A 26,762-nucleotide genomic window follows, 5' to 3' on the forward strand; every position below is an offset into this window, starting at 1 on the left:
CTTTATTATGAGTGTCCTTTTCATAAAATGACCACGAAAAAAAGAAAAAAAAGAAAAAGAAAAAAAAGGAGAGCACTGAACGGGAGAGAAAGAGTGGGTGAGGGTGAGAGGGGGTGAGGGAGGAAAAGAGAGAGATGTTCTTAGTCATTTTACTTTGCCAGTATTACTTGTCTTTCTTTCTTTTTATACATACACGTTTCTTCCATTTTAATTTTGACAATATTTCAATGTCCCTTCCAAACACTGTTCCACATCTCTTCCACAGACACACTGTTCCCCGTCCCTTCCACTGACACTGTTCCCCGTCCCTTCCATAGACACACTGTTCCCCGTCCCTTCCATAGACACACCGTTCCCCGCCCTTCCACAGACACTGTTCCCTGTCCCTTCCACAGACACTGTTCCACGTCCCTTCCATAGACAAACTGTTCCCCGTCCCTTCCACAGACACACTGTTCCCCGCCCTTCCACAGACACTGTTCCACGTCCCTTCCACAGACACACTGTTCCCCGTTCCTTCCATTGACACTGTTCCCCGTCCCTTCCACAGACACTGTTCCCCCTGTCCCTTCCACTGTCACTGTTCCCTGTCTCTTCCACAGACACTGTTCCCCGTCCCTTCCACATACACTGTCCCCCGTCCCTTCCACATACACTGTCCCCATTCCCTTCCACCGACACTGTTCCCCATACCTTCCACAGACACTGTTCCCCGTACCTTCCGTAGACTTCCACAGACACTGTTCCTCGTCCTTTTCACAGACTTCCACAGACACTGTTCCCCGTACCTTCCGTAGACTTCCACAGACACTGTTCCTCGTCCTTTTCACAGACTTCCACAGATACTGTTCCCCGTCCCTTCCACTGACACTGTTCCCTGCCCTTCCACAGACACTGTTCCCTGTCCATTCCACAGACACTGTTCCCCGTTCCTTCCACTGACACGATGTTCCCCGTCCCTTCCACTGACACTGTTCCCCGTCCCTTCAACACTGTTCCCCGTCCCTTCCACTGACACTGTTCCCCGTCCCTTCAACACTGTTCCCCGTCCCTTCAACACTGTTCCCCGTCCCTTCCACAGACACTGTTCACTGTCCCTTCCACAGACACTGTTCCACGTCCCTTCCACTGACACACTGTTCCCCGTCCCTTCCACAGACACACTGTTCCCCGTCCCTTCCATAGACACACTGTTCCCCGTCCCTTCCATAGACACACTGTTCCCCGTCCCTTCCACAGACACACTGTTCCCCGCCCTTCCACAGACACTGTTCCACGTCCCTTCAACACTGTTCCCCGTCCCTTCCACAGACACAGTTCCACGTCCCTTCAACACTGTTCCCCGTCCCTTCCACAGACACACTGTTCCCCGCCCTTCCACAGACACTGTTCCCCGTCCCTTCCACTGACACACTGTTCCCCGTCCCTTCCACAGACACTGTTCCCCGTCCCTTCCACTGACACACTGTTCCCCGTCCTTCCACTGACACACTGTTCCCCGTCCCTTCCACTGACACGATGTTCCCTGTCCCTTCCACAGACACTGTTCCACGTCCCTTCCACAGACACACTGTTCCCCGTCCCTTCCACAGACACACTGTTCCCCGTCCCTTCCACTGACACGATGTTCCCCGTCCCTTCCACTGTTCCCTGTCCCTTCCAGACACTGTTCCCCGCCCTTCCACAGATACTGTTCCCCGTCCCTTCCACAGACACTGTTCCCCGTCCCTTCCACAGACACACTGTTCCCCGCCCTTCCACAGACACTGTTCCCCGTCCCTTTCACTGTTCCCCATCCCTTCCATAGACACTGTTCCCCGTCCCTTCCACAGACACTGTTTCCTGACCCTTCCACAGACACACTGTTCCCCGTCCCTTCCACACACACACTGTTCCCCGTCCCTTCCACACACACAGTTCCCCGTCCCTTCCATACACACACTGTTCCATTGTTCCCCGTTCCTTCCACTGACGCTGTTCCCCGTCGCTTCCACAGACACTGTTCCGTCTCTTCCACAGACACTGTTCTCCGTCCCTTCCACAGTCACTGTTCCCTGTCCCTTTCACTGACGCTGTTCCCCGTCCCTTCCACAGTCACTGTTCCCTGTCCCTTCCACTGACACTGTTCCCCGTCCCTTCCACAGACACTGTTCCCTGTCTCTTCCACAGACACTGTTCCCCGTCCCTTCCACATACACTGTTCCCCGTCCCTTCCACAGTCACTGTTCCCGGTCTCTTCCACAGACACTGTTCCCCGTCCCTTCCACTGACACTGTTCCCCGTCCCTTCCAAAGTCACTGTTCCCTGTCTCTTCCACAGACACTGTTCCCCGTCCCTTCCACCGACACTGTTCCCCATACCTTCCACAGACACTGTTCCCCGTACCTTCCGTAGACTTCCACAGACACTGTTCCTCGTTCTTTTCACAGACTTCCACAGATACTGTTCCCCGTCCCTTCCACTGACACTGTTCCCCGTCCCTTCCACAGCCACCGTTCCCTGCCCTTCCACAGATACTGTTCCCTGCCCTTCCACAGACACTGTTCCCTGTCCATTCCACAGACACTGTTCCCCGTCCCTTCCACTGACACTGTTCCCTGTGCCTTCCACAGACACAGTTCCCCGTACCTTCCATCGACACACTGTTCCCTGCCCTTCCACAGATACTGTTCCCTGCCCTTCCACAGACACTGTTCCCTGTCCATTCCACAGACACTGTTCCCCGTCCCTTCCACAGACACTGTTCCCCGTACTTTCCGTAGACTTCCACAGACACTGTTCCTCGTCCTTTTCACAGACTTCCACATGTACTGTTCCCCGTCCCTTCCACTAACAATGTTCTCCGTACCTTCCATACACACACTGTTCCCTGCCCTTCCACAGACACTGTTCCCTGTCCATTCCACAGACACTGTTCCCCGTCCCTTCCACTGACACTGTTCCCTGTGCCTTCCACAGACACAGTTCCCTGTGCCTTCCACAGACACACTGTTCCCCGTCCGTTCCACAGACACACTGTTCGCCCTCCCTTCCACACAGACAGTTCCCCGTCCCTTCCACAGAAACTGTTCCCCGTCCCTTCCATAGACACACTGTTCCTCATACCTTCCACAGACACAGTTCCCCGTCCCTTCCACAGACACTGTTCCCCTGTCCCTTCCACAGACACTGTTCCCCGTCCCTTCCACTTACATTGTTCCCTGTCCCTTCCACAGACACTGTTCCCCGTCCCTTCCACACACACACAGTTACCCGTCCCTTCCACACACACTGTTCCCCGCCCTTCCACAGATACTGTTTCCTGTCCCTTCCACAGACACAGTTCCCCGTCCCTTCCACACACACAGTTCCCCGTCCCTTCCACACACACAGTTCCCCGTCCCTTCTTTCGACACACTGTTCCCTGTCCCTTCCACAGACACTGTTCCACATCCCTTCCACAGACACATTGTTCCCCGTCCCTTCCACAGACACTGTTCCACGTCCCTTCCATAGACACTGTTCCCCGTCCCTTCCTCAGACACTGTTCCCCGTCCTTTCCACAGACTTCCACAGATACTGTTCCTCGTCCTTTCCACATACTTCCACAGACACTGTTTCCCGTCCCTTCCACAGACTTCCACACACACTGTTCCCCGTCCCTTCAACAGACTTACACAGGCACTGTTCCCTGTCCCTTCCACAGACACTGTTCCCCGTCCCTTCAACACTGTTCCCCGTCCCTTCTACTGACACTGTTCCCCGTCCCTTCCATAGACACACCGTTCCCCGTCCCTTCCATAGACACACCGTTCCCCGCCCTTCCACAGACACTGTTCCCTGTCCCTTCCACAGACACACTGTTCCCCGTTCCTTCCATTGACACTGTTCCCCGTCCCTTCCACAGACACTGTTCCCCCTGTCCCTTCCACTGTCACTGTTCCCTGTCTCTTCCACAGACACTGTTCCCCGTCCCTTCCACATACACTGTCCCCCGTCCCTTCCACATACACTGTCCCCATTCCCTTCCACCGACACTGTTCCCCATACCTTCCACAGACACTGTTCCCCGTACCTTCCGTAGACTTCCACAGACACTGTTCCTCGTCCTTTTCACAGACTTCCACAGACACTGTTCCCCGTACCTTCCGTAGACTTCCACAGACACTGTTCCTCGTCCTTTTCACAGACTTCCACAGATACTGTTCCCCGTCCCTTCCACTGACACTGTTCCCTGCCCTTCCACAGACACTGTTCCCTGTCCATTCCACAGACACTGTTCCCCGTTCCTTCCACTGACACGATGTTCCCCGTCCCTTCCACTGACACTGTTCCCCGTCCCTTCAACACTGTTCCCCGTCCCTTCCATTGACACTGTTCCCCGTCCCTTCAACACTGTTCCCCGTCCCTTCCACAGACACTGTTCCACGTCCCTTCCACTGACACACTGTTCCCCGTCCCTACCACAGACACACTGTTCCCCGTCCCTTCCATAGACACACTGTTCCCCGTCCCTTCCACAGACACACTGTTCCCCGCCCTTCCACAGACACTGTTCCACGTCCCTTCAACACTGTTCCCCGTCCCTTCCACAGACACAGTTCCACGTCCCTTCAACACTGTTCCCCGTCCCTTCCACAGACACACTGTTCCCCGCCCTTCCACAGACACTGTTCCCCGTCCCTTCCACTGACACACTGTTCCCCGTCCCTTCCACAGACACTGTTCCCCGTCCCTTCCACTGACACACTGTTCCCCGTCCTTCCACTGACACACTGTTCCCCGTCCCTTCCACTGACACGATGTTCCCTGTCCCTTCCACAGACACTGTTCCACGTCCCTTCCACAGACACACTGTTCCCCGTCCCTTCCACAGACACACTGTTCCCCGTCCCTTCCACTGACACGATGTTCCCCGTCCCTTCCACTGTTCCCTGTCCCTTCCAGACACTGTTCCCCGCCCTTCCACAGATACTGTTCCCCGTCCCTTCAACACTGTTCCCCGTCCCTTCCACAGACACACTGTTCCCCGCCCTTCCACAGACACTGTTCCCCGTCCCTTTTACTGTTCCCCATCCCTTCCATAGACACTGTTCCCCGTCCCTTCCACAGACACTGTTCCCTGACCCTTCCACAGACACACTGTTCCCCGTCCCTTCCACACACACACTGTTCCCCGTCCCTTCCACACACACAGTTCCCCGTCCCTTCCATACACACACTGTTCCATTGTTCCCCGTTCCTTCCACTGACGCTGTTCCCCGTCGCTTCCACAGACACTGTTCCGTCTCTTCCACAGACACTGTTCTCCGTCCCTTCCACAGTCACTGTTCCCTGTCCCTTTCACTGACGCTGTTCCCCGTCCCTTCCACAGTCACTGTTCCCTGTCCCTTCCACTGACACTGTTCCCCGTCCCTTCCACAGACACTGTTCCTGTCTCTTCCACAGACACTGTTCCCCGTCCCTTCCACATACACTGTTGCCCCGTCCCTTCCACAGTCACTGTTCCCGGTCTCTTCCACAGACACTGTTCCCCGTCCCTTCCCAACACACAGTTCCCCGTCCCTTCCATAGTCACTGTTCCCTTTCTCTTCCACAGACACTGTTCCCCGTCGCTTCCACATACACTGTTCCTTCCCTTCCACGACACTGTTCCCCATCCTTCCACAGACACTGTTGTCCCCTACCTTCCGTAACTTCCACAGACACTGTTCCTCGTCCTTCACTGACACTGTTCCCGTCCCTCCACAGACACTGTTCCCGTCTCTACCACCAGATACTGTTCCCGTCCCTTCCACATACACTGTTCCCGTCCCTCCACACACTGTTCCCGTCCCTCCACAGACACTGTTCCCGCCTTCCACTGACACAGTTCCCCGTCCTTCCAAAGCAACTGTTCCCTGACCTTCCACAGACACTGTTCCCCGTCCCTTCCACATACACTGTTCCCATTCCCTTCCACCGACACTGTTCCCCATACCTTCCACAGACACTGTTCCCCGTACCTTCCGTAGACTTCCACAGACACTGTTCCTCGTCCTTTTCACAGACTTCCACAGATACTGTTCCCCGTCCCTTCCACTGACACTGTTCCCCGTCCCTTCCACAGCCACCGTTCCCTGCCCTTCCACAGATACTGTTCCCTGCCCTTCCACAGACACTGTTCCCTGTCCATTCCACAGACACTGTTCCCCGTCCCTTCCACTGACACTGTTCCCTGTGCCTTCCACAGACACAGTTCCCCGTACCTTCCATCGACACACTGTTCCCTGCCCTTCCACAGATACTGTTCCCTGCCCTTCCACAGACACTGTTCCCTGTCCATTCCACAGACACTGTTCCCCGTCCCTTCCACAGACACTGTTCCCCGTACTTTCCGTAGACTTCCACAGACACTGTTCCTCGTCCTTTTCACAGACTTCCACATATACTGTTCCCCGTCCCTTCCACTAACAATGTTCTCCGTACCTTCCATACACACACTGTTCCCTGCCCTTCCACAGACACTGTTCCCTGTCCATTCCACAGACACTGTTCCCCGTCCCTTCCACTGACACTGTTCCCTGTGCCTTCCACAGACACAGTTCCCTGTGCCTTCCACAGACACACTGTTCCCCGTCCGTTCCACAGACACACTGTTCGCCCTCCCTTCCACACAGACAGTTCCCCGTCCCTTCCACAGAAACTGTTCCCCGTCCCTTCCATAGACACACTGTTCCTCATACCTTCCACAGACACAGTTCCCCGTCCCTTCCACAGACACTGTTCCCCTGTCCCTTCCACAGACACTGTTCCCCGTCCCTTCCACTTACATTGTTCCCTGTCCCTTCCACAGACACTGTTCCCCGTCCCTTCCACACACACACAGTTACCCGTCCCTTCCACACACACTGTTCCCCGCCCTTCCACAGATACTGTTTCCTGTCCCTTCCACAGACACAGTTCCCCGTCCCTTCCACACACACAGTTCCCCGTCCCTTCCACACACACAGTTCCCCGTCCCTTCTTTCGACACACTGTTCCCTGTCCCTTCCACAGACACTGTTCCACATCCCTTCCACAGACACATTGTTCCCCGTCCCTTCCACAGACACTGTTCCACGTCCCTTCCATAGACACTGTTCCCCGTCCCTTCCTCAGACACTGTTCCCCGTCCTTTCCACAGACTTCCACAGATACTGTTCCTCGTCCTTTCCACATACTTCCACAGACACTGTTTCCCGTCCCTTCCACAGACACTGTTCCCCGTACCTTCTGTAGACTTCCACAGACACTGTTCCTCGTCCTTTTCACAGACTTCCACAGACACTGTTCCCCGTACCTTCCGTAGACTTCCACAGACACTGTTCCTCGTCCTTTTCACAGACTTCCACAGATACTGTTCCCCGTCCCTTCCACTGACACTGTTCCCTGCCCTTCCACAGACACTGTTCCCTGTCCATTCCACAGACACTGTTCCCCGTTCCTTCCACTGACACGATGTTCCCCGTCCCTTCCACTGACACTGTTCCCCGTCCCTTCAACACTGTTCCCCGTCCCTTCCATTGACACTGTTCCCCGTCCCTTCAACACTGTTCCCCGTCCCTTCCACAGACACTGTTCACTGTCCCTTCCACAGACACTGTTCCACGTCCCTTCCACTGACACACTGTTCCCCGTCCCTTCCACAGACACACTGTTCCCCGTCCCTTCCATAGACACACTGTTCCCCGTCCCTTCCACAGACACACTGTTCCCCGCCCTTCCACAGACACTGTTCCACGTCCCTTCAACACTGTTCCCCGTCCCTTCCACAGACACAGTTCCACGTCCCTTCAACACTGTTCCCCGTCCCTTCCACAGACACACTGTTCCCCGCCCTTCCACAGACACTGTTCCCCGTCCCTTCCACTGACACACTGTTCCCCGTCCCTTCCACAGACACTGTTCCCCGTCCCTTCCACTGACACACTGTTCCCCGTCCTTCCACTGACACACTGTTCCCCGTCCCTTCCACTGACACGATGTTCCCTGTCCCTTCCACAGACACTGTTCCACGTCCCTTCCACAGACACACTGTTCCCCGTCCCTTCCACAGACACACTGTTCCCCGTCCCTTCCACTGACACGATGTTCCCCGTCCCTTCCACTGTTCCCTGTCCCTTCCAGACACTGTTCCCCGCCCTTCCACAGATACTGTTCCCCGTCCCTTCAACACTGTTCCCCGTCCCTTCCACAGACACACTGTTCCCCGCCCTTCCACAGACACTGTTCCCCGTCCCTTTCACTGTTCCCCATCCCTTCCATAGACACTGTTCCCCGTCCCTTCCACAGACACTGTTTCCTGACCCTTCCACAGACACACTGTTCCCCGTCCCTTCCACACACACACTGTTCCCCGTCCCTTCCACACACACAGTTCCCCGTCCCTTCCATACACACACTGTTCCATTGTTCCCCGTTCCTTCCACTGACGCTGTTCCCCGTCGCTTCCACAGACACTGTTCCGTCTCTTCCACAGACACTGTTCTCCGTCCCTTCCACAGTCACTGTTCCCTGTCCCTTTCACTGACGCTGTTCCCCGTCCCTTCCACAGTCACTGTTCCCTGTCCCTTCCACTGACACTGTTCCCCGTCCCTTCCACAGACACTGTTCCCTGTCTCTTCCACAGACACTGTTCCCCGTCCCTTCCACATACACTGTTCCCCGTCCCTTCCACAGTCACTGTTCCCGGTCTCTTCCACAGACACTGTTCCCCGTCCCTTCCACTGACACTGTTCCCCGTCCCTTCCAAAGTCACTGTTCCCTGTCTCTTCCACAGACACTGTTCCCCGTCCCTTCCACCGACACTGTTCCCCATACCTTCCACAGACACTGTTCCCCGTACCTTCCGTAGACTTCCACAGACACTGTTCCTCGTTCTTTTCACAGACTTCCACAGATACTGTTCCCCGTCCCTTCCACTGACACTGTTCCCCGTCCCTTCCACAGCCACCGTTCCCTGCCCTTCCACAGATACTGTTCCCTGCCCTTCCACAGACACTGTTCCCTGTCCATTCCACAGACACTGTTCCCCGTCCCTTCCACTGACACTGTTCCCTGTGCCTTCCACAGACACAGTTCCCCGTACCTTCCATCGACACACTGTTCCCTGCCCTTCCACAGATACTGTTCCCTGCCCTTCCACAGACACTGTTCCCTGTCCATTCCACAGACACTGTTCCCCGTCCCTTCCACAGACACTGTTCCCCGTACTTTCCGTAGACTTCCACAGACACTGTTCCTCGTCCTTTTCACAGACTTCCACATGTACTGTTCCCCGTCCCTTCCACTAACAATGTTCTCCGTACCTTCCATACACACACTGTTCCCTGCCCTTCCACAGACACTGTTCCCTGTCCATTCCACAGACACTGTTCCCCGTCCCTTCCACTGACACTGTTCCCTGTGCCTTCCACAGACACAGTTCCCTGTGCCTTCCACAGACACACTGTTCCCCGTCCGTTCCACAGACACACTGTTCGCCCTCCCTTCCACACAGACAGTTCCCCGTCCCTTCCACAGAAACTGTTCCCCGTCCCTTCCATAGACACACTGTTCCTCATACCTTCCACAGACACAGTTCCCCGTCCCTTCCACAGACACTGTTCCCCTGTCCCTTCCACAGACACTGTTCCCCGTCCCTTCCACTTACATTGTTCCCTGTCCCTTCCACAGACACTGTTCCCCGTCCCTTCCACACACACACAGTTACCCGTCCCTTCCACACACACTGTTCCCCGCCCTTCCACAGATACTGTTTCCTGTCCCTTCCACAGACACAGTTCCCCGTCCCTTCCACACACACAGTTCCCCGTCCCTTCCACACACACAGTTCCCCGTCCCTTCTTTCGACACACTGTTCCCTGTCCCTTCCACAGACACTGTTCCACATCCCTTCCACAGACACATTGTTCCCCGTCCCTTCCACAGACACTGTTCCACGTCCCTTCCATAGACACTGTTCCCCGTCCCTTCCTCAGACACTGTTCCCCGTCCTTTCCACAGACTTCCACAGATACTGTTCCTCGTCCTTTCCACATACTTCCACAGACACTGTTTCCCGTCCCTTCCACAGACTTCCACACACACTGTTCCCCGTCCCTTCAACAGACTTACACAGGCACTGTTCCCTGTCCCTTCCACAGACACTGTTCCCCGTCCCTTCAACACTGTTCCCCGTCCCTTCTACTGACACTGTTCCCCGTCCCTTCCATAGACACACCGTTCCCCGTCCCTTCCATAGACACACCGTTCCCCGCCCTTCCACAGACACTGTTCCCTGTCCCTTCCACAGACACACTGTTCCCCGTTCCTTCCATTGACACTGTTCCCCGTCCCTTCCACAGACACTGTTCCCCCTGTCCCTTCCACTGTCACTGTTCCCTGTCTCTTCCACAGACACTGTTCCCCGTCCCTTCCACATACACTGTCCCCCGTCCCTTCCACATACACTGTCCCCATTCCCTTCCACCGACACTGTTCCCCATACCTTCCACAGACACTGTTCCCCGTACCTTCCGTAGACTTCCACAGACACTGTTCCTCGTCCTTTTCACAGACTTCCACAGACACTGTTCCCCGTACCTTCCGTAGACTTCCACAGACACTGTTCCTCGTCCTTTTCACAGACTTCCACAGATACTGTTCCCCGTCCCTTCCACTGACACTGTTCCCTGCCCTTCCACAGACACTGTTCCCTGTCCATTCCACAGACACTGTTCCCCGTTCCTTCCACTGACACGATGTTCCCCGTCCCTTCCACTGACACTGTTCCCCGTCCCTTCAACACTGTTCCCCGTCCCTTCCATTGACACTGTTCCCCGTCCCTTCAACACTGTTCCCCGTCCCTTCCACAGACACTGTTCCACGTCCCTTCCACTGACACACTGTTCCCCGTCCCTACCACAGACACACTGTTCCCCGTCCCTTCCATAGACACACTGTTCCCCGTCCCTTCCACAGACACACTGTTCCCCGCCCTTCCACAGACACTGTTCCACGTCCCTTCAACACTGTTCCCCGTCCCTTCCACAGACACAGTTCCACGTCCCTTCAACACTGTTCCCCGTCCCTTCCACAGACACACTGTTCCCCGCCCTTCCACAGACACTGTTCCCCGTCCCTTCCACTGACACACTGTTCCCCGTCCCTTCCACAGACACTGTTCCCCGTCCCTTCCACTGACACACTGTTCCCCGTCCTTCCACTGACACACTGTTCCCCGTCCCTTCCACTGACACGATGTTCCCTGTCCCTTCCACAGACACTGTTCCACGTCCCTTCCACAGACACACTGTTCCCCGTCCCTTCCACAGACACACTGTTCCCCGTCCCTTCCACTGACACGATGTTCCCCGTCCCTTCCACTGTTCCCTGTCCCTTCCAGACACTGTTCCCCGCCCTTCCACAGATACTGTTCCCCGTCCCTTCAACACTGTTCCCCGTCCCTTCCACAGACACACTGTTCCCCGCCCTTCCACAGACACTGTTCCCCGTCCCTTTTACTGTTCCCCATCCCTTCCATAGACACTGTTCCCCGTCCCTTCCACAGACACTGTTCCCTGACCCTTCCACAGACACACTGTTCCCCGTCCCTTCCACACACACACTGTTCCCCGTCCCTTCCACACACACAGTTCCCCGTCCCTTCCATACACACACTGTTCCATTGTTCCCCGTTCCTTCCACTGACGCTGTTCCCCGTCGCTTCCACAGACACTGTTCCGTCTCTTCCACAGACACTGTTCTCCGTCCCTTCCACAGTCACTGTTCCCTGTCCCTTTCACTGACGCTGTTCCCCGTCCCTTCCACAGTCACTGTTCCCTGTCCCTTCCACTGACACTGTTCCCCGTCCCTTCCACAGACACTGTTCCCTGTCTCTTCCACAGACACTGTTCCCCGTCCCTTCCACATACACTGTTCCCCGTCCCTTCCACAGTCACTGTTCCCGGTCTCTTCCACAGACACTGTTCCCCGTCCCTTCCACTGACACTGTTCCCCGTCCCTTCCAAAGTCACTGTTCCCTGTCTCTTCCACAGACACTGTTCCCCGTCCCTTCCACATACACTGTTCCCATTCCCTTCCACCGACACTGTTCCCCATACCTTCCACAGACACTGTTCCCCGTACCTTCCGTAGACTTCCACAGACACTGTTCCTCGTCCTTTTCACAGACTTCCACAGATACTGTTCCCCGTCCCTTCCACTGACACTGTTCCCCGTCCCTTCCACAGCCACCGTTCCCTGCCCTTCCACAGATACTGTTCCCTGCCCTTCCACAGACACTGTTCCCTGTCCATTCCACAGACACTGTTCCCCGTCCCTTCCACTGACACTGTTCCCTGTGCCTTCCACAGACACAGTTCCCCGTACCTTCCATCGACACACTGTTCCCTGCCCTTCCACAGATACTGTTCCCTGCCCTTCCACAGACACTGTTCCCTGTCCATTCCACAGACACTGTTCCCCGTCCCTTCCACAGACACTGTTCCCCGTACTTTCCGTAGACTTCCACAGACACTGTTCCTCGTCCTTTTCACAGACTTCCACATATACTGTTCCCCGTCCCTTCCACTAACAATGTTCTCCGTACCTTCCATACACACACTGTTCCCTGCCCTTCCACAGACACTGTTCCCTGTCCATTCCACAGACACTGTTCCCCGTCCCTTCCACTGACACTGTTCCCTGTGCCTTCCACAGACACAGTTCCCTGTGCCTTCCACAGACACACTGTTCCCCGTCCGTTCCACAGACACACTGTTCGCCCTCCCTTCCACACAGACAGTTCCCCGTCCCTTCCACAGAAACTGTTCCCCGTCCCTTCCATAGACACACTGTTCCTCATACCTTCCACAGACACAGTTCCCCGTCCCTTCCACAGACACTGTTCCCCTGTCCCTTCCACAGACACTGTTCCCCGTCCCTTCCACTTACATTGTTCCCTGTCCCTTCCACAGACACTGTTCCCCGTCCCTTCCACACACACACAGTTACCCGTCCCTTCCACACACACTGTTCCCCGCCCTTCCACAGATACTGTTTCCTGTCCCTTCCACAGACACAGTTCCCCGTCCCTTCCACACACACAGTTCCCCGTCCCTTCCACACACACAGTTCCCCGTCCCTTCTTTCGACACACTGTTCCCTGTCCCTTCCACAGACACTGTTCCACATCCCTTCCACAGACACATTGTTCCCCGTCCCTTCCACAGACACTGTTCCACGTCCCTTCCATAGACACTGTTCCCCGTCCCTTCCTCAGACACTGTTCCCCGTCCTTTCCACAGACTTCCACAGATACTGTTCCTCGTCCTTTCCACATACTTCCACAGACACTGTTTCCCGTCCCTTCCACAGACTTCCACACACACTGTTCCCCGTCCCTTCAACAGACTTACACAGGCACTGTTCCCTGTCCCTTCCACAGACACTGTTCCCCGTCCCTTCAACACTGTTCCCCGTCCCTTCTACTGACACTGTTCCCCGTCCCTTCCATAGACACACCGTTCCCCGTCCCTTCCATAGACACACCGTTCCCCGCCCTTCCACAGACACTGTTCCCTGTCCCTTCCACAGACACACTGTTCCCCGTTCCTTCCATTGACACTGTTCCCCGTCCCTTCCACAGACACTGTTCCCCCTGTCCCTTCCACTGTCACTGTTCCCTGTCTCTTCCACTGACACTGTTCCCCATCCCTTCCACACACACTGTTCCCCGTCCCTTCCATTGACACTGTTCCCCGTCCCTTCCACAGACACTGTTCAGTGTCCCTTCCACAGACACACTGTTCCATTGTTCACTGTCCCTTCCACTGACACTGTTCCCCGTCCCTTCCACAGACACTGTTCCCCGTTCCTTCCACTGATACTGTTCCCTGTCCCTTCCATAGACACACTGTTCCATTGTTCCCCGTCCCTTCCACAGACACTGTTCCCCGTCCCTTCCACAGACACTGTTCCCCGTCCCTTCCACAGACACTGTTCCCCGTCCCTTCCACAGACACTGTTCCCTGTCCCTTTCACTGACGCTGTTCCTCGTATTTTCGACAGACACACTGTTCCCCGTCCCTTCCACTGACACTGTTTCCCATACCTTCCCCAGACACTGTTCCCCGTACCTTCCATGGACACTGTTCCCTGTCCCTACTACAGACACTGTTCCCTGTCCCTTTCGCAGACTTCCACAGATACTGTTCCCCGTCCCTTCCACAGACACACTGTTCCCCGTCCCTTCCACTGTTCTCCGTCCCTTCTACAGTCACTGTTCCCTGTCCCTTCCACAGACACTGTTCCCTGTCCCTTCCACAGACACTGTTCCCCGTCCCTTCCACAGACACACTGTTCCCCGCCCTTCCACAGACACTGTTCCCCGTCCCTTCCACTGACACACTGTTCCCCGTCCCTTCCACAGACACTGTTCCCCGTCCCTTCCACTGACACACTGTTCCCCGTCCTTCCACTGACACACTGTTCCCCGTCCCTTCCACTGACACGATGTTCCCTGTCCCTTCCACAGACACTGTTCCACGTCCCTTCCACAGACACACTGTTCCCCGTCCCTTCCACAGACACACTGTTCCCCGTCCCTTCCACTGACACGATGTTCCCCGTCCCTTCCACTGTTCCCTGTCCCTTCCAGACACTGTTCCCCGCCCTTCCACAGATACTGTTCCCCGTCCCTTCAACACTGTTCCCCGTCCCTTCCACAGACACACTGTTCCCCGCCCTTCCACAGACACTGTTCCCCGTCCCTTTCACTGTTCCCCATCCCTTCCATAGACACTGTTCCCCGTCCCTTCCACAGACACTGTTCCCTGTCCCTTCCACAGACTTCCACAGACACTGTTCCCCGTCCCTTCCACAGACTTCCACAGACACTGTTCCCCGTCCCTTCCATGGACTTCCACAGACATTGTTCCCCGCCCCTTCCACAGACTTCAACAGACACTGTTCCCCGTACCTTCCACAGACACTGTTCCCCGTACCTTCCACAGACACTGTTCCCCGTCCCTTCCACAGACTTCCACAGACACTGTTCCCCGTCCCTTCCACAGACTTCAACAGACACTGTTCCCCGTCCCTTCCACAGACACTGTTCCCCGTCCCTTCCACAGACACTGTTCCCTGTCCCTTCCACAGACACTGTTCCCCGTCCCTTCCACAGACTTCCATAGTCACTGTTCCCTGTCCCTTCCACAGACACTGTTCCCCGTCCCTTCCACAGACACTGTTCCCTGTCCCTTCCACAGACACTGTTCCCCGTCCCTTCCACACACACTGTTCCCTGTCCCTTCCACAGACTTCCACAGACACTGTTTCCCGTCCCTTCCACTGCACTTGTTCCCTGTCCCTTTCACGACCTGTTCCCGTCCCTTCCACAGACACTGTTCCCCGTCCCTTCCACAGACACTGTTCCCCGTCCTTCCACGACACTGTTCCTGTCTCTTCACAGACACTGTTCCCCGTCCCTTCCACAACATGTTCCCGTCCTTCCACAGACACTGTTCCCGTCCTTCCACAGACACTGTTCCCGTCCCTTCCACTGACACTGTTCCCGTCCCTTCCAATTCACTGTTCCCGTCTCTTCCACAGACACTGTTCCCCGTCCTTCCAATTACACAATGTTCCCTTCCCTTCCACGACACTGTTCCCATACCTTCCACAGACACTGTTCCCCGTACCTTCCGAGACTTCCACAGACACTGTTCCTCGTCCTTTCCACAGACTTCCACAGATACTGTTCCCGTCCCTTCCACGACACTGTTCCCCGTCCCTTCACAGCCACCGTTCCCTCCCTTCTACAGACACTGTTCCCGCCCTTCCACAGACACTGCTTCCACAGACACTGTTCCCCGTCCCTTCCCCGTCCCTTCCACAGACTTCCACAGACACTGTTCCCCGTCCCTTCCACAGACACTGTTCCCCGTCCCTTCCACAGACTTCCACAGACACTGTTCCCCGTCCCTTCCACAGACTTCAACAGACACTGTTCCCCGTCCCTTCCACAGACACTGTTCCCCGTCCCTTCCACAGACACTGTTCCCCGTCCCTTCCACAGACACTGTTCCCCGTCCCTTCCACAGACTTCAACAGACACTGTTCCCCGTCCCTTCCACAGACACTGTTCCCCGTCCCTTCCACAGACACTGTTCCCCGTCCCTTCCACAGACTTCCACAGACACTGTTCCCCGTCCCTTCCACAGACACTGTTCCCCGTCCCTTCCACAGACAGTGCTCCCCGTCCCTTCCACAGACAGTGCTCCCCGTCCCTTCCACAGACTTCAACAGACACTGTTCTCCAGGCCACCAGACGCCAGCCCACTGACCAGCCAGTCCCTGATGATGATCGGCAGGGCGTTGTCCACAGTCTCCACATCGAATGACAGGCGGTTCAGGATGCGGCCGATGGGCGTTGTGTCGAAGAAGGCCATTGGTGCGCGCATTAGGTTGTCCACCAATCGCGAGTGCAGCACTTGCGCCGCGTGCGCCATGCGGGTCCAATAGAGGGCGTTGAACAAGGTCAGAAACAGCACTGGTCGTGTCGCATGAAAAGGAAGAGTGCTGAACTCACATGCTCATGCCACCAAATCCCCTTACACACACACACGCACACACAAACAACCGCCGCCGACACCCCCTGTCCCCCACCCCACCCCATTCTCCCAAAAAGACAGAAAAAGATGATGGTCATGAGGCCACACACCAGAGGAGTCGTCCAGTGCTGCTCAGTGTTACCTCTCCATTAGCCATTCTCCACACTGTCTGCTGACAACAATCATGGAGCTAGTCATCTCCATGCCAACCCTACATGGCACGATAAATAAGCAAAACGCTCATACACGTAAAATGTTACATGTCTGTATGGTGTGTCTGTGTGAGTGCCTGGAACCCGACTGAATGACACAGGAAACGAATGAGGAGTGCCCAACGGCAGCTGTCAGCCGGCTCTACCCTGCCTGTTGTGCAAATGAATCTGTGTTTGTAAAGCACTTAGAGCTTGGTGTCGGCCCGAGGATATACACTATATAAGTATCCAAATCATCATCATCATCATAATCGTCATCATCATCATTGCTTCATGCACCGATCTACACGGCACGACAGCAGACCAGGATGATGGATCTAGAGTCTGGGTGTGGCCGACAGCTGGACTGGAAGTGGATTGAAACAGGGTTGGAAGTAGCAATATCGCGATAATTCCAACTACTACAACTACTACTACTACTGCTAATGTACATCTATATAGCGCCCTTTCTAACAATTCAGGGCGCTTTACATGAAAGAAAATATTACAAATTACATGAATCATTCATGACCACTCTTTCTCAAAACCCCTCCCTCCCCCACTCTCTCCCTCCCACTCTTCATGCATCCAAAGTAAGCTGACATGGATGGTGTTGGAGAAAAAGGAAGCTGAGATAGGTTTTAAAAAGATGAGGTTTTAGTGATGAACGAAAAGCAGTGACAAGAGTCGGATGCACGGATATGAGGAGGAAGGTTGTTCCAGATGTGAGGAGCAGCAAAGAAGAAAGAACGTTCACCATATGTTCTTGTATTGACACGAGGAAGTTTCAAAAGGTAACAGTCAGAGGAAGAGCGGAGTGTAAACACTGACGATGTCAGAAAGATTTGTAGGTCCTGCGGAGTGGAAGGCAGAATAGCAGAGACACGCAACTTTGTATTTAATTCTTGCTTCAATGGGGAGCCAATGTAGAGCACGGAGGTGGGGAGAAATGTGATCAGTACGTTGTTTTGAAGTTTTTGAATTCGCTGTAGACGATTATGTGGACAGCCTATGAGAAGAGAATTTCAGGAGTCGATTCGTGAAAAAGCAGGGCTTGCAAGAATGACTCCAAGACTAATAACATGAAAAGTCTTTTTTCACTTGTCCAAGTATTCAAAACTGAAAATTTCACTACCTTTTCTTACCTTTCCTCAGCCGTTAGTTACAAAACATGGAAACACTGTCTTGACTGACAGAATGACAGTTTGATCTCAAGATTGTCCGATCAACAGAGAGAACGAAGAGGAGACATTTTATATTATGTATGCAATACTAACCAACGCAAACATATTTTACAAAATTGTTAACTTTTGGATCTCCTTGCATAAGATATAACACAAGCTCTAACTACTAACCCTTCGAAAGTCACAAAAAACTTTTTTTTAAACAAGAAACATCCCGCGAGGTTGAGGCTCCAGCCAGTCAGTAGGAAGGGGACAGAATGGGAAAACCGCTCATCTGTCCACACAGTGTCCGTCAGGGTGTAGGCTGGATTCCCGCGCTCTGCCTTTCTCCAAAGTTTGATTGTAAAATAAAACTGAGCGTCTAGTTCTTCGGATGAGGTCTTTATGCAGCACGCAGTTGGAGCACTGAAAAGCAACCGATTACTTATTCTTCTGCTTTTACGACTACTACTACTACTACTATTACTACTACTACAACTGCTACTGCTGCTGCCGCTGCTGCTGCTGATGATGGTGAAGATGACAATGAAGATGATGTTACTGCTGCTTCCACCACCACCACAACTAAGCTGCAATCCCCTCAGTACACACCTTGACCCAGCCCCAGCACCCCCCTCAATACACACCTTGACCCAGCCCCAGCACCCCCCTCAATACACACCTTGACCCAGCCCCAGCACCCCCCTCAATACACACCTTGACCCAGCCCCAGCACCCCCCTCACTACACACCTTGACCCAGCCCCAGCACACCCCTCAGTACACACCTTGACCCAGCCCCAGCACCCCCCTCAATACACACCTTGACCCAGCCCCAGCACCCCCCTCAGTACACACCTTGACCCAGCCCCAGCACCCCCCTCAATACACACCTTGACCCAGCCCCAGCACCCCCCTCACTACACACCTTGAACCTTGACCCAGCCCCAGCACCCCCCTCACTACACACCTTGACCCAGCCCCAGCACCCCCCTCAATACACACCTTGACCCAGCCCCAGCACACCCCTCACTACACACCTTGAACCTTGACCCAGCCCCAGCACCCCCCTCACTACACACCTTGACCCAGCCCCAGCACACCCCTCAGTACACACCTTGACCCAGCCCCAGCACCCCCCTCACTACACACCTTGACCCAGCCCCAGCACACCCCTCAGTACACACCTTGACCCAGCCCCAGCACCCCCCTCACTACACACCTTGACCCAGCCCCAGCACCCCCCTCAATACACACCTTGACCCAGCCCCAGCACCCCCCTCACTACACACCTTGACCCAGCCCCAGCACCCCCCTCACTACACACCTTGACCCAGCCCCAGCACACCCCTCAGTACACACCTTGACCCAGCCCCAGCACACCCCTCAATACATACCTTGACCCAGCCCCAGCACACCCCTCACTACACACCTTGAACCTTGACCCAGCCCCAGCACCCCCCTCACTACACACCTTGACCCAGCCCCAGCACACCCCTCACTACACACCTTGACCCAGCCCCAGCACCCCCCTCACTACACACCTTGACCCAGCCCCAGCACACCCCTCACTACACACCTTGACCCAGCCCCAGCACACCCCTCAGTACACACCTTGACCCAGCCCCAGCACACCCCTCACTACACACCTTGACCCAGCCCCAGCACACCCCTCAGTACACACCTTGACCCAGCCCCAGCACACCCCTCACTACACACCTTGACCCAGCCCCAGCACACCCCTCACTACACACCTTGACCCAGCCCCAGCACACCCCTCAGTACACACCTTGACCCAGCCCCAGCACACCCCTCACTACACACCTTGACCCAGCCCCAGCACACCCCTCAGTACACACCTTGACCCAGCCCCAGCACACCCCTCACTACACACCTTGACCCAGCCCCAGCACACCCCTCAGTACACACCTTGACCCAGCCCCAGCACACCCCTCACTACACACCTTGACCCAGCCCCAGCACACCCCTCAGTACACACCTTGACCCAGCCCCAGCACACCCCTCACTACACACCTTGACCCAGCCCCAGCACACCCCTCAGTACACACCTTGACCCAGCCCCAGCACACCATATATGGTGAGGCAGAAGTACGTTTCCTTCCTACCGCCAGCCGCCCGGATGTTGTGCTGCACAGTGTAATTGGCCAGCACGTGGCTTCCTGTTGCGTCACAGCCTCTGTGGTCACAGGTGACGTTGTCGTCCTGCGGGGAGGATGTGTGGGCAGCGCCAGTCCACTTCTTCAGCCACAGGTTGGCCCCCACACTGAGAGCCTGCACACCCGGAGTGTGTGTGTGTGTGTGTGTGTGTGTGTGTGTGTGTGTGTGTGTTCATTAATTCAGTTAAGCAAACAAGCAAGTAAATAAGAAAATGAGCAAAGAGATCAGGATTCATCCATTCATATATTGTTCTTCTCAGCTTCTGTCTTCTTCGTGTTACCAGTGTGCCTGCCTCCCGACCTGCCTACCCTAAATTCATCCACCCATCAACTATCCATCTATCATCCACCAACCCATCAACTATCCATCTATCATCCACCAACCCATCAACTATCCATCTGTCATCCACCAACCCATCAACTATCCATCTGTCATCCACCCATCAACCATCCATCTGTCATCCACCAACCCATCAACTATCCATCTGTCATCCACCCATCAACCATCCATCTGTCATCCACCAACCCATCAACCATCCATTTGTCATCCACCAACCCATCAACTATCCATCTGTCATCCACCAACCCATCAACTATCCATCTGTCATCCACCCATCAACTATCCATCTGTCATCCACCCATCAACCATCCATCTGTCATCCACCAACCCATCAACTATCCATCTGTCATCCACCAACCCATCAACTATCCATCTGTCAACCACCAACCCATCAACTATCCATTTGTCATCCACCCATCAACTATCCATCTGTCATCCACCCATCAACCATCCATCTGTCATCCACCAACCCATCAACTATTCACCTATTCATCCTCAGTCATCCACCATAAAATCTAAAAATACATTCTTGTGGACATTGCTATACATACAATAATTCCCTTATAAAAGCATCAGTCTGTCAAACTGACTTTCAAAGCACGAGATAAAAGCCAGTAACATATCTCTGTCCACGATCTCAATATATATGTGACCAAGCGCTATGCATATATATATATATATATATATATATATATATATATATATATATATATATACAGAGAGAGAGAGAGAGAGAGAGAGAGAGAGAGATTGAGATTCGGGCGTCGGAGTGTTAAAAAAAAAAGAGATATGAGAGAATGGGAGATAGAAACACACACACACACACACACGCGCGCGCGCGCGCGGTTCTGTAGGCTACTTGACGATGGTAAAGCAGGAGCAGCTTTTACAATACCAGAATTTTACCACGAGAAAATGTACCACTTGGGCAAACATTTTTCCATCTTTTCTGCTGAATTAGTTGCCATGCTTACGGCCTTGAATCACATTTTAGATTTTTCTAATAATGATAGACAAATTCTCCTTTGCTTAGATTCGAAATCAGTGTTGCATGCTCTTCGATCTCCAATAAAAAAATTCCGTCTTGTGATAATAACCGAAATGAAACACATTATACATCTTTTGTCAATCAAAGGCACTCGTGTAACTTTTATAGGGTGCCTTCACACAGTGGGATTTCTTCAAATGAGCGGGCAGATCAGGTTGCCAGAAAGGCAGCGCGCAATTGTGAAGGCTCAGTCCTCAGTATTCCATCAGATCTACAAGAGTTTCATAGATGAATTGAAAAAGTTTCCTGTGATCAGTTTGAAAATAGGTTAAAAGATTCCGACTGCCAATATTCCCGTAACTGTATAAAGGCAGTTGCAGCGAGCAACCCAAAGGCTTTCTTGTATAGATTATCTGTCTCCCAGTCATGACCAATCATTAGTCATTTATCGATTTCATTTGAATGCCCTTCGTACACAATATTGCAAAAACATACAGTATTTATGCGGAAAAGAAGTTAATGTTTATCACATACTTGTCAAGTGTCCTGGAACAAAACTGGTCTTTCAAAAACTCACTGACCAGTTGCCACTGAACACGTATTTGTCCTCAGAAGATATTTTGAATAATTATTCATTACTCCGACAAATCACAGAATATTTGAATCAAAGTCCAGTTGGTATCTGCCTTTAATTGATCATGTTTTAGTTTTAATGATTAGTCTTAATCCTGCTACAGGAATGTTTGAAACAGTTATACATCACTCTCAGTTAGCTCAATCTTTCGTAGTTCATCCTGTTCTAACCTCTGGCACGTTTTTATGTATCTTTTACTGTATCAGTCATCCCAACACCTCTTCCCATCGCCACATCCCCACGCCCCAACCCACAAGCGCGCACACAGGTAAACTACCCCCATCCCTCCCTCTTGTCTCTCTCTCTCTCTCACACACACACACACACACACACACACACACACATATATATATATATATATATATATATATATATATATATATATATATCAAGACGCAAAAACACTGCGTATATATAAACAACACACACACGCACGTCCGCGAACACACACACACACACACACACCTGATAGAGACAGAAGCTGAGTACAGCCAACATCAAAGGCACCAGGCCCACCGCTCTGGCGTAGTAGAGGAAGACGCTGAGAGGAACCTGTCACAACACACAGTGCACACACAGTGCTCTTCATATCGCTCTTCAGTCATCACGACGTAAAACAACACCCACCACACAGTGCACACACAGTGCACACACACTGCTCTTCATATTGCTCTTCAGTCATCACGACGTAAAACAACACCCACCACACAGTGCACACACAGTGCACACACACTGCTCTTCATATTGCTCTTCAGTCATCACGACGTAAAACAACACTCACTACGCAGTTTCCTTTCCACTCTTTTACAGCATGATATATCTTCATGTCACCAACAAAGGCACATCAAAGCATCAGGCGTTGTGTCAACAGACCATTGTGTCATCACACAGCGATCACGTTCACTGCTTCATTGGATGACCAGTGTCAGTAAGGAATGACACGTTGTGTGGGTCCAGGAAAACAACAAACAAAATATTTAAAAAAAACCCAAACCAACCCCAAAGCAGATGGATATGTGCGCTACACGCCCATCCTACCTCCATACTCAACACGTCCACACACACACACACACACACAAACACAGTATATATACACAACACGTTTCTAGTCATGTTAACAATCCCTTTAAGGATGTTGCTTTTTCTTGTGATGAAGATTCCAAAATGAAACTTAGGATAACCCTAGCATCACCGGACATGAAAAACACGATTAAACTATCATTAATGATATTGAATACATAACTTCCCAACAGTGCTAGCACAGACTCGACGATTGATACAATGACAGAAGAGTTTACGCAAATATTGCAAGACGAAGTAAAACAAAAAACAACAACAAAAAACAACGTCTTACATGCAGAATAAAAACGTCTAAAAAGATTAGGCGACATAATAAATCTTGGTTTGACAAAGAATGTTTTACATCGCAAAGAATTAAAATCAATTTCAACCCGTTCATCAAAAACCTACATAAGGAATAGTTTCAAAAGATAAAACTCTTCAACAAAACGATAAGAAAAAGAGAATACATAAATCGAAACTAGCTGACTCGCTAAACAAACATCTAGCATAAGATTCCAAATACATTGTGGGAAAAACTGAAACGGCTAAAAACAATGGAAGCGCATCAAAACACACAATCTCTGTCAGTTAAAAGATGGATAACCCACTTACATAAACTGACTGGAAATAAAGTTGTAAATGATAAAAACCAAGATACGATTGGTAAAGAAACGGAAGACGGTTTTAACAACGTGGATTGTGATAACACTAATTTAGATAATGATATATATGAAACAGAAATAATAAAAGTTTGTCAAAAATTCAAGAGCAATAAATCACCGAGCATAGATGGCATCAGAAATGAGATAATCAAAGCTGTCTTACCAGACTTACTTCACACAATCCAAACAGTGTCTAATTATGGTCTAAAAAACTGGATACTATCCAGATTTGTGGATAAAAAAAGGATATCCATCACAATTCATAAAAAGAGTAATAAATCAAACCAAAATCATCAAGAGTCATATACATGTTTTGTAGACTTCAAAACAGCTTTTGATATAATTTCACAGAACCAGAACAGCGCAACTTGAAAGTGAACCATTCCAGTATGTATCAACGCTGTATATGGGATTTGATTTTAAAAGTTCGATCTTGGGCAGCGGCAATCTGAGCTTTTGTAAAAATTCGTTGCCGCTGACTGGGAAATTATTAACAATATGAGGAGGCACGCTGCCAGTTAGTATTTCGTGCAATGAAAACAGCCTTATTGCTTTCGTGTTCTGGCTTCGGCGAGAGAATATCATGCTGCTAAATAGCAGTTGTTGAACATGACCTTAAATGAAATGATTTTATTTCAGCATCAATCCCCTCCCTCCCAGTAATCTGCCTGAACTAAAACCCCTCCCCTCACAGTAACCTTCACAAACAAGCACCTTCCCCTCCCCGCAATGCAATTTCCACAAACACCCCCTCACTGTTATCTCCACAAACCAACACCCCTCCCCTCCAAGTAATCTCCCTGAACCAACCCTCCACCTCACAGTAATCTCCACAAACCAACACCCCTCCCTCACAGTAATCTCCACAAACCAACACCCCTCACTGTTATCTCCACAAACCAACACCCCTCCCCTCCAAGTAATCTCCCTGAACCAACCCTCCACCTCACAGTAATCTCCACAAACCAACACCCCTCCCTCACAGTAATCTCCACAAACCAACCCCCCCCCCCCCCGCCCCCCCCCCCTCACAGTAATCTCCACAAACCAACGCGCCTCCCCTCACAGTAATCTCCACAAACCAACACCCCTCACAGTAATCTCAACAAACCAACACCCCTCCCTCACAGTAATCTTCACAAATCAACACCTCTCCCCTCTCAGTAATCTTCACAAACCATCACCCCTCCCTCACAATGATCTCCACAAACTAACACCCCTCGTTCATAGTAATCTCCACAAACCAACACCCCTCACAGTAATCTCCACAAACCAACACCCCTCACAGAAATCTCCACAAACCAACACCCCTCCCTCACAGTAATCCCCACAAACCAACACCCCTCCCTCACAGTAATCCCCACAAACCAACACCCCTCACAGTAATCTCCACAAACCAACACCCCTCCCTCACAGTAATCTCCACAAACCAACACCCCTCCCTCACAGTAATCTCCACAAACCAACACCCCTCCCTCACAATAATCCCCACAAACCAACACCACTCCCTCACAATAATCCCCACAAACCAACACCCCTCCCTCACTGTAATCTCCACAAACTAACATCCCTGTCTCACAGTAATCCCTACAAACCAACACCCCTCCCTCACAATAATCCCCACAAACCAACACCCCTCCCTCACTGTAATCTCCACAAACTAACATCCCTCCCTCACAGTAATCTCCACAAACCAACACCCCTCCCTCACAGTAATCTCCACAAACCAACACCCCTCCCTCACAGTAATCCCCACAAATCAACACCCCTCACAGTAATCTCCACAAACCAACACCCCTCCCTCACAGTAATCTCCACAAACCAACACCCCTCCCTCACAGTAATCTCCACAAACCAACACCCCTCACAGTAATCCCCACAAACCAACACCCCTCCCTCACAATAATCCCCACAAACCAACACCACTCCCTCACAATAATCCCCACAAACCAACACCCCTCACAGTAATCTCCACAAACTAACATCCCTCCCTCACAGTAATCTCCACAAACCAACACCCCTCCCTCACAGTAATCTCCACAAACCAACACCCCTCCCTCACAGTAATCCCTACAAACCAACACCCCTCACAGTAATCTCCACAAACTAACATCCCTCCCTCACAGTAATCTCCACAAACCAACACCCCTCCCTCACAGTAATCTCCACAAACCAACACCCCTCCCTCACAGTAATCCCCACAAACCAACACCCCTCACAGTAATCTCCACAAACCAACACCCCTCACAGTAATCTCCACAAACCAACACCCCTCCCTCACAGTAATCTCCACAAACCAACACCCCTCCCTCACAGTAATCCCCACAAACCAACACCCCTCACAGTAATCTCCACAAACCAACACCCCACCCCCTTATACCTTTCCTGCAGGCAACGTGTCTGTGCTGCACTGGTCTGCCTCAATGGCCGCCTCATCACCTTGTGAGGAAGGCGATATCGTCAAAGAGTCTTCCACGTCACATACTCCCGCCCCTACTCCTTGCAGTTTGATCATGGCGCGTTGCTTCTCAGGTCTGCGTGGTGGCGTCCTGCTGTGGCGACTGGCTGTCTCGCGGCGTGTGGTGCTGTCGAACGAGTCCGAGTTGTCTGACACGTTTGCTCTTTGGAGACAGTGGTGGTGGTGCACACAGACAGCGCAGTTGGTTATGGTGACAGACATACTCTCACAACATGCACACATTCATTCAGTTTTACTTTATTACCCCCCCTCCCACTGCACACACACACACACACACACACACACACTTCTTATGGCTCTAAATCATATTCTTGATCTTCCAATTTGCCTTCTACAAGTCTTGTTTTGCGTTGATTCCAAATCTGTATTATGTGCTTTAAACTCACCAAATTGTAAGAACAAATCTAAAATCATACTAGAAATCAGCCACATTTTACATCTTTTAAGCTTGAAAGGAACACATATTACGTTT

At 52.4% G+C, this 26,762-nt stretch overlaps 1 protein-coding gene across 1 annotated transcript in view; it reads right to left on the minus strand.

The window, feature by feature from the left end:
• The window catches only part of LOC143277539 (ATP-binding cassette sub-family C member 3-like), a 129,656-nt gene that overhangs the window by 18,824 nt on the left and 84,070 nt on the right, over positions 1 to 26,762 (minus strand). Inside the window, exons 23-26 of the mRNA XM_076582419.1 lie at positions 26,192 to 26,432; positions 22,553 to 22,639; positions 20,018 to 20,240; positions 16,329 to 16,534 (exon numbers count right to left, since the gene is read on the minus strand). Coding sequence (XP_076438534.1) covers positions 16,329 to 16,534; positions 20,018 to 20,240; positions 22,553 to 22,639; positions 26,192 to 26,432 — 757 coding nt within the window. The remainder of the gene's footprint in view (positions 1 to 16,328; positions 16,535 to 20,017; positions 20,241 to 22,552; positions 22,640 to 26,191; positions 26,433 to 26,762) is intronic.

The sequence above is a fragment of the Babylonia areolata genome, chromosome 34 (assembly GCF_041734735.1).
Source record: "Babylonia areolata isolate BAREFJ2019XMU chromosome 34, ASM4173473v1, whole genome shotgun sequence".
NCBI classification, from domain to species: domain Eukaryota; kingdom Metazoa; phylum Mollusca; class Gastropoda; order Neogastropoda; family Buccinidae; genus Babylonia; species Babylonia areolata.